We start from the raw sequence: 10591 nt of genomic DNA on the forward strand, positions 1-10591 counted from the left end.
AAAAAACCCTGTCCCACTGCAACTGTCTGTCCAAAATGAAAGATGAAACATCACTGCTTGGTCATTGAAAAAAAATAATAAAAAAAAATCACTTCATTGAGTGAAACCAAAGCTGCCAGCAGCGTCAAATGAGCTCAGCAGATGAAAACCCCAGCACCCTCTCTCCAGAGGTCTTGCAAACTCAGTGCACTGCCTGCAGTCCAAGCCAGGGACTGGCAATGCTGAGGAGCCCACCCAGCAAATGAGGTCTCCCCAAGATGGATCTGCAGCCCCAAGTTGGTGCTGGTGGAAATGAGAGCAATCAGAGTGAGTGTTGGTGGGTGAGTTTATTACATGACCTTGTGGGACAACCTCCTCCCCACCAGAACAGGGAGAAATGAGAGTTTCATCCTTTTGACCCATTCTGGGCTCCTTCTCCTCTCCTCCCTTCTACCTCTTCCCCAGCTTTTCCATCCATGCCAAGTGTATTTCTGCATTAAAGTCTCCATGCACCATGCCAGCCTGGCATGTGGACCATGTCTGGGGCACAGTGCTGCTGCTGGGGGGGTCCACCCAGCTGGGATCAGGCAGGCAAGCCATTGGTGTCCTTTGGAAGCAAAGTGGTGCTGGAGTGCTGGGGAGATGTCTCTCTTGAAACTCACAGTCTAGGTCTGCAGGGTGATGGTGGGTCTGTCCACCAACTCCACAGGGTGGTAGTGTGTCCATCCACTACCTCTGCAGTGTGATGGTGGGTCCATCCCCTGCCTCCATGGATTGATGGTGGGTCTGTCCCCTGCCTCCACACGGTGACATGGTCCAGCTGCTGGCTCTGCTAGCAGCTCCCTCTTGTGAACAAGAAGATCCCCACAGCCATGCCCAGCAAGGCAAAGGTCCCCAGGATCAGGCCCAGCACCAGCGGAGCATGTGGCCGGCTGCTCTGCGTGCCTGCAAGAGGCAAGAGAGATGGAGGTGACATCTGTAGTCACCCCCATCACATCACCATGTCCCCCCCGGCCCCAGCACAAACCCGTCCAGGTGCTCTGGGCCCGCAGGATGCCGACACAGGTGGTGTTGAGGAAATGCTGGAGATGCTGGGTGGTCTCGTTGTACTTCATCAGCTCCTTCTCAACAAAGGTGGCCACCTCCTCCCGGCCGGGCCAGCGCCGCTCCCAGGTGGCGTTGTGGACATGGAAGCTGAGGAAAGCTGTCCCGTTGAGGGTCACCTCATAGAAGCTCTTGGTAGTGCCATTGGGGAAGAGGTGGCAGCCCAGGTGGCACCACAGGCTTTGGGTGTCTGCAGGGACAGAGGGAGGGATACCAGGTCAGCACCCACCAAGCCACCCAGCCTCGACAGTGCACTGCTGTCACCAGCGCCCAGCAGTGCACTGAGTTTGCAAGGCCTCAGCTGCAGCAGTGGCTTTTCCAATGGTCAGGGTGACCTGAATTATTCTTCCTTTCCTTATCTCCATCAGTTTTATAGGGCTGGGAAGTTTCTGGGTGCAGAACAAGCTACTCCTTGCTCCCACAGAAGGTTGCAGCACAGGAAGTGTGGGGCAAGGGGAGACGTGGGGCTCACATCAGACCCCCTGAGGTGAGAAAGTGCTCCCCAAGGGCCAGGTAAAGACATGCAAAGCAGGGGCAAAACCGGCTTGCAGGTAGCAAAGCAAACAAAGGTAAAACAAACCTGGCACAGGGACTTTGGAGGTAACATGCATGGGACTGAGGAGTGACACAGGCAGGACATGAAACCACCATAATCAGCGTCTCACCCCACCCTGAAGGCTGCAGGGTGCTAGCAAGGTGCCTATACCCACCCATCCCCCCTGGGCTGCTGCCCCCAGCCCTTTTCCTTTGGGGCAGCAGGGGCATCTCCCTGTTCCCAGAGAGCTCCAGGGAAGAAGCCCCTAGCTGGGCACAAGGACTCTGTTTGCCCACTCTGAGGTTTTGTGCGTGGCAGTGTCCTTGTCCCTTTGCCCATCTGTCCCCAGAGAGGTCTCCCCAGGCCCAGGCAGTGCAGGGGGGCTGCACGTCCCCCGGGGTACCACTCACAGTTGATGGGCCTCTCCTTGTTGAAGAGCTTCATCAGCTGGCTGAAGTTATGCAGGTAGGTGGCCACGTCCTGTTGCCTCCTGGCCCAGGTTTCCGGGGGCTCCAGCGGCAGCACCTGGGTTACGTTAAACTCCTCTAGGAGATGGCTGAGCTTTCCGTCCAGGCTGGCGTTCCCCCAGAAGTAGGAGCTGCCCCTGGAGACGCGGGTCCGTTGAAGCATGGTGAAGGTGAGTGGGGCTGCAAGAGACACCAGACATCACCCACCACCCCAGGCATCACCCTCCCTGTAAACCATATGTCCCCTGTGCCATCCCCGGAGGACCCCCAAGCCCACCACCACCATGCGCTCGCCTTACCCGCCCGCTCTGCCCCGCAGCCCAGGGCCCCACAGAGCAGCAGCAAGCGGAGCATCCTGGGGACAGGGACGGGGCCGGGAGTGGTGGCCCCAGGGCTGGCTCAGTGGGGAGTTAAGCGGGTCCGGGGAGGTGGGGCTGCGGGAGGAGGAGAGCGGGAGTCCGGCCAGGTCTCTCCCATTTCCTTCGCCAGAACCACCCGCACCCCTTCCCTGCCGGAGAGCGCGGAGGTGGTGACACCGGGATGAGACCCCGAAGTCTTGCAGGACCAGCCGGCACCGCTCCATCCGGGCGGGGAGCGAGGAGCCAGTGCCTGCCTCAGTTTCCCCATCCCCTGGCGCCTTGTCTGCTCCCCAAGGGCAGGACGAGACACAGCACCTAGGGCCAGAGCGTGAGAAGGGCGGGATGGGGGGGAGTAGACTGGCAGCACCCACTGGTGCGGGTGATGGTCAGTGGGGGTGTCAGGGGAGCCCCGTCCCACCCTTGGGGCATCCAAGCCATGGCGTGGGTGGGAGAAACCCCTTTGGGTGGGCGGCTGGCTGCGCATGGATGTTTTTTGTTTGTAATTAGAGCTTAATTGATTATATATATAATGAATGTATATATATCTTTAAAAATATATCAAATGGATACCAAATCGACCCCTAGCACTGTCAAGAGACCACCAGCCTGGGAGTGGGGGCGTAGCATCAAGTGGGCGTGGCATCGGGGCGTGGTTTAAGGAAGAGGCGTGTTCGGGGGGGCGTGGAGTGGCCCTAGAAAGAGGGCGGGGTCTGGCCCAAGGGGCGTGTCTGGTGCCGGTGCCGGAGCGCAGCGATGGCGGCGGGGGAGCTGGAGCGGCTGCGGATGGCGGGGGCCGGCATGGCCATCGCCGTCCTCACCAGCGGCGGCGACGCTCAAGGTGGGCCCGGGGTGGAATGGGCTGGGGAGAGGAGGGGGGGGGCGGCTCGACCGCCCCGACGATGGGGGGACTCCTGGCTCCGCATCCCCCCTCCCATGTGCCCCCCGAGGGAAGGGGTCGGTGCGGGCCAACCTGCCGAGCTTCCTCGTCCCGTGGGCACCTTCACGGGGTCTTCGGTGCCTGTCCCATCCACGATGTCCTCCCCCCCTTTCCCCGGTGACGTTTCGCCCCCCCCACCCCCACTCCCCCGTTGTCCTCCCCCCTCTTCTCAGGTGTCTTCCCCGCCCTTCCCCAGTGTCCCCTCCCCCAGGGACACGCAGCGGGTTTCAGTCCGTATGGCCCTGGGGCAGTTGCTTATCTTTAGCTCTCACCCATGCACTGAGTTTCCTCGGGCTGTGTCTGCCTGGCTCCCTCTGCCCCCCTCCCCAACTGGAGGGGACACTTCAGGATAACCGATGGGACCCGGTCACCTGTGAGGTCCGGGGTCCCTCGGGGTGGGACCCTCCCAGCTCACATCTCACTTTTCCAGGGATGAATGCTGCAGTCCGTGCCGTCACGCGCATGGGGATATATGTGGGAGCCAAGGTCTTCCTCATCTACGAGGTTGGGGCTCCCCCCTGCTCCCCATCATGGGGGGGGTTGGAACTGACCCCCATCCGTGCCAGGGACTCCCCCCTCACCTCCACCCCCTGCTTTTCCACAGGGCTACGAGGGGCTGGTGGAGGGGGGAGACAACATCAAGCAAGCCAACTGGTTAAGCGTCTCCAACATCATCCAGCTGGTGAGGTTCACCAGTGGGGCCACAGGACCCCCCAACCCCTATTATGACCCCCAAACCTACATGGTGAGCTATGTCCTCTTCTTTACTCTCCAGGGTGGGACAGTGATTGGCAGCGCCCGCTGCAAAGCCTTCACCACCCGGGCAGGTCGGCTGCGGGCTGCCCGTAACCTGGTGGAGCATGGCATCACCAACCTCTGTGTCATCGGTGGAGATGGCAGCCTGACAGGGGCTGACATCTTCCGCTCTGAGTGGGCTGGGCTACTGGAGGAGCTGGTCCAGGATGGTATGTGAAACCCCCACTCCCTGAAACACTTGGGTGGGTAGAGATGAAAGCATCCCAGTGGTGTTTAAATCCAGAGGTCCACCCCATCATGAGGGCTGAGCTCCTCCCCTGCTTTTGTAGGATCCATCCTGATGTTGGGGAGATCATGGCAGCACCCTAACATAACCAGTGATGTGGCTGTGTGTATGTCCCCCACAGGGCAGATCAGTGAGGAGGTGGCACGGCAGAACTGCCGCTTAAACATCGTAGGGCTGGTGGGTTCCATTGACAATGACTTCTGCGGCACTGACATGACCATTGGCACTGACTCCGCACTGCACCGCATCATGGAGGTCATTGACGCCATCACCACCACGGCGCAGAGGTGAGTGGGCTAGGGGGGCTTTGGGTGCCAGACCACCTTGGCCATTCCACTCACCCACTTTCTCCTCCCACCCATGTCCTTGCAGCCACCAGCGGACATTTGTGCTGGAGGTGATGGGCCGCCACTGCGGGTAAGAAACCACAGGGGGGAAGTCTGAGATGCCATGTTTTGGAGCCGGGCTGGTTCCAGAGCTGCCACCACCACATCCCCCTCAGGTACCTGGCACTGGTGTCTGGCTTGGCCTCAGGTGCTGACTGGCTCTTCATCCCCGAATCCCCTCCAGAGGATGGTTGGGAGGACCTCATGTGCGAGAGGCTTGGGGAGGTGAGATGGGGGGGAGTGTCCTATGGTCCTGTCCCCCTTTTATCCCTGGGAAGCCTCCATGGGGACCCAGGCTGATCCCTTGCCAAACTTCAGGAGGTCTTACCAGTCACTGTCCCTGTGAAATGGGGCACTCAGCCCAGCGCAAACCCAGCCCAGTGCTGGCTGGGGGGGGCTGGCCACCTGCAACCTCACCTCAGCATTTGGTTGGTGAGGGCAAAGGACGCTGGGGCTGAGCCACCAGAGAGCTCTGGCCGAGCCCCAGCAGGCATATTCTGCAGACGCGCAGCAGAGGGTCCCGGCTCAACATCATCATCATCGCCGAGGGTGCCATTGACCGCAACGGCAAACCCATCTCCTCCAACTACGTGAAGGATGTAAGCACCTGCTCCTGACCCCGCTGTGGCACCCATGGTGGCACCAGCAGGTCCCTGGTGTGTCTGTCCCCCCTCGTTGTGACATCCTCTCTTCCCCACAGCTGGTGGTGAAACGCTTGGGCTTTGACACGCGGGTCACTGTCCTGGGACATGTGCAGCGTGGGGGAACCCCATCAGCCTTTGACCGTGTGCTGGTAGGTCCGGAGGTGACGCGGAGCCACCCTGTGGAGAGGAGCAGGCAGCTGGGTTCTGACCCAGGGGGAGCATCCCACCCCTCGGGTGTGGGTGGCCCCGGTGTCACAGCAGTGGGCACCCCTTCCCCTTTGCAGAGCAGTAAGATGGGGATGGAGGCGGTGATGGCGCTGCTGGAGGCCACCCCGGACACACCGGCCTGTGTGGTGAGCCTCTCAGGGAACCAGTCAGTCCGGCTGCCACTCATGGAGTGCGTTCAGGTGGTGAGTATTGGGGGGGATTGGGCGCACCAGGCTTCCTGGGTGGGGGGTCCCGCTCTCCTGCCCACAAGAGGGGTGTCACATGGCTGCCTCTCTCCCTGCCCAAGACAAAGGATGTGCAGAAGGCCATGGATGAGAAGAGGTTTGAGGAGGCCATCCAGCTCCGTGGGAGGTGAGGAGTGACGATGAGGGTGAGGGGACAGCCCTATGATGGGGCAGGGGTCTTCTCCCCAGGGGCTTCTGCTGCTGGGGAGGGTCCCCTCCCTGCACCCCTAGGGCCCAGGTGCCCCCCAAGGCCATGACATCTTGTGCTTGCAGGAGCTTTGAGAACAACTGGAACATCTACAAGCTGCTGGCACACGAGAAGCCAGCGCAGGAGAAGGTGAGGAAGGGTGGAGAGCAGTGGGGGACACTGCCCCTCTTCTTGGGGACAGGCACCCACATGTCATCCCCACCCCTGTTCCCTCAGACACCCTTCAGCCTAGCCATCCTGAATGTGGGGGCTCCCGCCGCCGGCATGAATGCTGCCGTCAGGTCAGCCGTGCGGATCGCCATCTGCCAGGGACACACTGTCTACGTGGTGAATGACGGCTTCGAGGGCTTGTCCAAGGGGCAGGTAAGGGACATGGTGAGCCGCAGGGCTGCAGGTTAACAAAGGGGGTGGGTTTGGGCTTGGAGGGGGTGAGCGGGGGTGCTCCCTCATCCCCCAACTGGGCGCTGCCACTTGCAGATCCGTGAGGTGGGCTGGCACGACGTGGCGGGCTGGCTGGGACGAGGCGGGTCCATGCTGGGCACCAAGCGGTAAGAACGGCCCTGGGGGGGCAGGGAATGGAGCAGAGGGGATGCTGCTGTACCTAGGCATTGCAAGGACCCCCTCCCCCTCATCATCTTGGACTCTCTTCTGCACTTGCCCACCGCAGGACGCTCCCCAAGACCTGCATGGAAAAGATTGTGGAGAACATACGGAAATTCAACATCCAGGGGCTGCTGGTCATCGGGGGGTTCGAGGTGCGGGGAAACCCCTGTATTCCTGAGGGGGCAGGGCTTTCAGCACCCTGGGCCATCCTTTTTGGGATGTGGATCCAGGAGCGGGGCCAGCGTCTCCCCAGCCCTCGTCTGCTTCCAGGCATATGAGGGGGTGCTGCAGCTGGTGGAGGCCCGCGGGCAGTACGAGGAGCTCTGCATCATCATGTGCGTCATCCCTGCCACCATCAGCAACAACGTGCCCGGAACTGACTTCAGCCTTGGTTCTGACACAGCCGTCAACGCAGCCATGGAGGTGAGGAACAGGGCTCCCCTCACGTTTTGGGATGACACGTGGGAAGGAACCAGCAAAGATGGGTCTTCCTGGTGTCACCTTCCCCTTCTCTTGGCGTAGAGCTGTGACCGCATCAAGCAGTCAGCCTCAGGCACCAAGCGCCGGGTCTTCATCGTGGAGACCATGGGGGGCTACTGTGGGTACTTGTCCACCGTCACCGGCATCGCGGTGGGCGCCGACGCTGCCTACGTCTATGAAGATCCCTTCACCATCCATGATCTGAAGGTGAGCGGGGCAGGTGCTGCTTTCTGGGTGAAAATAAGAAATAAAACTAGGAAGGGGGGGCTCTAGGGCAGGGCAGGATTTGGCGGAGAACGTTCAAGTCCCATGAAGCCTGTGGGCAGGTGTCCTGTGTGTTGATGTCAGTGGTACTTGTGTCCAAACAAGAGGCCCACAAAGCCCTGCAATGGCTGTCAGCATCTTGGTGTTCACCTTGCAGGCCAACGTGGAACACTTGACTGACAAAATGAAGACAGACATCCAGAGAGGGCTGGTTCTGCGGTGAGTCGGGGACCCTTGGGAATGCTGGCTAAAAAACCCGGCCTGGTGGCAGGGAATGGGGCTGGAGCTGAGCCCTTCCTGGAGCCAGAGAGGGGTTCCCAGGTGCAGCGGGGTTTGGCACGGTGGGTGCATGGGCAGGATGCCACCCTTGGCCAGGGGAACAGTCCTGCACTGGATGCCCCTGCTGCCATCCCCATCCCTGCACCAGGGTCCTTCTGAGGAGATGGGCTCTGCTCCAGGCCCCAGGGAGAACAAAAGGGCAAAACCTAAGGGTATAGAGTTTAGAGCAGCACAAGAGAGACCGCCGGGGGATGCCAGGTTAAGGAGCAGTCCCCCAATCCCTTCCCTCTGCTCCTTCAGCAATGAGAAGTGCCATGAGCACTACACCACCGAGTTCCTCTACAACCTCTACTCCTCCGAGGGCAAAGGCATCTTTGACTGCAGGATTAACGTTCTTGGCCACCTCCAGCAGGTATGGGGGACAGGGCCTCTCAGTCCACTGGTGTCCCCTCAAGCTGGGTGGGTTTGACATCACAATTTCTATGTCCCCAGGGGGGAGCCCCAACCCCCTTTGACCGCAACTATGGGACGAAGCTGGGTGTTAAGGCGGTGCTGTGGATGTCAGAGAAGTTGCAGGCAGCCTACCGCAAGGGTGAGCTGAGGGCTGGGGGTCCCGTTGAGGGGGGTAGGGGAGAGGCTGGTGGCACTGGGCAGCCCCTGTTGCCACTCAACCCCCAGTGAGGTGGCCATGGTCATCAACGTCCTCCTCCTAGGGCGCGTGTTTGCCAACTCGGGAGACTCTGCCTGCGTGATCGGGCTCAGGAAGAAGGTGGTGGCCTTCAGCCCTGTCACAGAGCTCAAGAAAGTGACGGATTTTGAGTAAGTCCTTGTCCCCACACCCCAGCCATTTACCAGATCTCAAAGGGACTTTGCTGGGTTGTCCCTGGGGCCCCTCTAGAACTGTGTCCCCTCCTGTGCAGGCACAGGCTGCCCCAGGAGCAGTGGTGGCTGAACCTGCGTCTGATGCTGAAGATGCTTGCCAACTACCAGATCAGCCTGACTGAGTACATCTCAGGGAAGATGGAGCACGTCACCCGCCGCACCCTCAGCATCGAGAAGGGCTTCTAGTCCCACTGTCCCAAGCCATAGCTCCCCTCTGCGTCCTCTCCATCCCCACGTGCTGCTTGGGGAGCACCAGGTCCCTCCCTGTTCTCAGTAGCCCTGTAGCTTTGCCACTGACCCCTTACAGCAGGCAGAGCTCCCCAAAAGCCTGCCCCAAACCGCAGCTTTCAGGGTCTGGTCCCTATGCAGACGCAAAGAAGAGGTGCTGCTAGAACCCAGCTGTGCAGCCCAGACCCTTCATCATTCCTACATAGTTCATTCCTATTATTTAATGATGGGGTACCTTGAGTCCTGACCAAACTGCTGCTTTTAGTCGCCTGCCCTGTGTGCGGGAGGGGAGTTGAGGAGGATGCGGTGCCACCTCAGAGTGGGTAGGGGCTGGCCCCGGGGCTTTTGCCCTCCCCATGAGCCCTGGTAAAGCTTCATCCTCCTGTGGTGTTTGCCTGGTGGGGTGTCTGGAGGGCTTGGACCTGGCAAGCCCCTCTTCCCCAGCCACCTTGCATGATGCTTGGCTGCGACTGTCACCATGCCACCCTGGGGCTGTGCCTGTCATCATCACTGTTGCTCTGCAACCCCCAAATATCTTGTACTGCTGGCAGCACCGCACTCCTCTAGAGATAAAACCTGCTGGAGCCAAACCTCGCTGGAGAGCAGTCATTGTGTGCCGAGTCCCCACGGGGAGGAATGGGGGAGGCAGCACTGGGGTTAGGACAGGGGTGAGCAAAGCCACATGGTTTGCCAGAGATGGATTAAGGAAGTTTTCGTGCTTCATGTGTCCTCAGATCCTGGGAGCATTGGACTTTGGGCAGCCCTTCCTTGGTAGTCCCCGTTCCCAGGCCACTTTTCTCCTGGGGGTTTCAGCTGATGGCTCCAGACTCTTGGACATCAGCACCAGGATGCATCACAGTCCTTTGGTTCAGACGTGCAGTTGGGTTTTTTTTCCCTCCCCGTGGAGCTGTTCCCAAGTGACTTATCTCCCCCTTTGATTCCAGTGCTTTTCCCCTCGCTGGCCATGTTACTTGTTGTAGGCTCCAGAGGGAGATGGTAATTGTAACATAGCTGCCAGAGCTGCAGAGAAAGAGCAGACTGTGGGGATGGAGGCAGCTTTGCTGCTGTTCCCACGCAAGTCACTGCCCTGAGGACCCTAGAAAGAGCTCATTCCAATGCTGGGGGAGTGATGGGTGGGAAATAGGAAAAGGGAAACTGTCCCCCTGTGCCACTTTTGAGGAGCCCCAACTGGCTCCCTATTAGCCATGGACTCAAACACCTTTGTTGTCCCACACACTGGCCTCACCATTGACCTCAGAGAGCCTCTGATGCTCTGAACATGGATTGCACTGGATCTGCACTGGCTGAACAGCCCCTGGCCTTTTCCATCAACGGGAAACATCTGCCCTTGATGCTCGATATTCCCTTCTGAGGCAGGTCAGGACACCAGAGGGGCTGGCAGCACAATGGAGTGGCTGGCAGGGCAGTAAAGGGGTAGGCAGGGTCCCACAGCACTCCATCAGCAGATATTAGGGGCAGGGGTGTCCCCACCCTCAGCTGCATATGTGGGTACACTTGGGGACTGCACCCCTATCACCTCATTTCTGGCCTGTAGTGACAGATTCCTGGGGAGAGGGGCGGGGGGAGGGGGTGATGGACAGACACAGCCCCCGGATCCCATGGAGGGCAACTGCCCTGCGTCCTGCCAGGCCAAGCAGGAGGGGAGATGGTGACTGTGGCCCCAGGCTCCCTGGCAGAGCCAGCCCACCCCTGGCTTTCCTCTTGTCCCCAGAGAGCGAGCA

The 10591-nt window shown here is 60.0% G+C and overlaps 2 protein-coding genes across 5 annotated transcripts; one reads left to right on the top strand and one right to left on the bottom strand.

Annotated features, from left to right (window-relative positions):
• Positions 1-286: 286 nt before the first annotated feature.
• Positions 287-4208, bottom strand: PROCR (protein C receptor). 3 transcript variants are annotated; one of them, XM_030456590.1, is made up of 4 exons: positions 4124-4208; positions 2029-2265; positions 1007-1273; positions 287-924 (listed from the first exon to the last, which is right to left on the bottom strand). In XM_030456590.1, the coding sequence occupies exons 2-4, from the start codon at positions 2246-2248 to the stop codon at positions 812-814; spliced, it is 600 nt and encodes a 199-aa protein (XP_030312450.1). In that variant the 5' UTR covers positions 2249-2265; positions 4124-4208; the 3' UTR covers positions 287-811. The 3 variants fall into 3 exon arrangements, with proteins under 3 accessions (XP_030312450.1, XP_030312449.1, XP_008489285.2); XM_030456589.1 differs by lacking the exon at positions 4124-4208 and adding an exon at positions 3654-3782; XM_008491063.2 differs by lacking the exon at positions 4124-4208 and adding an exon at positions 2385-2501 and having other exon boundaries at positions 288-924.
• PFKL (phosphofructokinase, liver type) lies at positions 3164-9439 on the top strand. 2 transcript variants are annotated; one of them, XM_030456586.1, is made up of 22 exons: positions 3164-3282; positions 3812-3885; positions 3986-4063; positions 4157-4346; positions 4545-4710; positions 4796-4840; positions 4926-5034; positions 5313-5408; positions 5510-5602; positions 5738-5863; positions 5968-6032; positions 6179-6242; positions 6330-6476; positions 6591-6661; positions 6781-6868; positions 6987-7139; positions 7239-7403; positions 7618-7679; positions 8040-8151; positions 8232-8331; positions 8453-8558; positions 8660-9439. In XM_030456586.1, exons 1-22 carry the CDS (start codon positions 3198-3200, stop codon positions 8805-8807), a joined length of 2343 nt encoding a protein of 780 aa, XP_030312446.1. In that variant the 5' UTR covers positions 3164-3197; the 3' UTR covers positions 8808-9439. The 2 variants fall into 2 exon arrangements, with proteins under 2 accessions (XP_030312446.1, XP_030312447.1); XM_030456587.1 differs by lacking the exon at positions 3164-3282 and adding an exon at positions 3668-3730.
• The last annotated feature ends 1152 nt before the right edge of the window (positions 9440-10591 follow it).

This window comes from Calypte anna, chromosome 9 (assembly GCF_003957555.1).
Source record: "Calypte anna isolate BGI_N300 chromosome 9, bCalAnn1_v1.p, whole genome shotgun sequence".
Classification (NCBI taxonomy): Eukaryota; Metazoa; Chordata; class Aves; order Apodiformes; family Trochilidae; genus Calypte; species Calypte anna.

Coding starts and splice junctions, on each gene's coding strand:
- PROCR (XM_008491063.2), bottom strand. CDS start 2,439: ATGCTCCGCTTGCTGCTGCTCTGTGGGGCCCTGGGCTGCGGGGCAGAG. Junction 1,274..2,028: donor CAAGGAGAGGCCCATCAACT/GTGAGTGGTACC, acceptor CTGTCCCTGCAG/ACACCCAAAGCCTGTGGTGC. Junction 925..1,006: donor GGCCCAGAGCACCTGGACGG/GTTTGTGCTGGG, acceptor TGCCTCTTGCAG/GCACGCAGAGCAGCCGGCCA.
- PFKL (XM_030456586.1), top strand. CDS start 3,198: ATGGCGGCGGGGGAGCTGGAGCGGCTGCGGATGGCGGGGGCCGGCATG. Junction 4,064..4,156: donor TCTCCAACATCATCCAGCTG/GTGAGGTTCACC, acceptor TTTACTCTCCAG/GGTGGGACAGTGATTGGCAG. Junction 6,477..6,590: donor AGGGCTTGTCCAAGGGGCAG/GTAAGGGACATG, acceptor TGCCACTTGCAG/ATCCGTGAGGTGGGCTGGCA.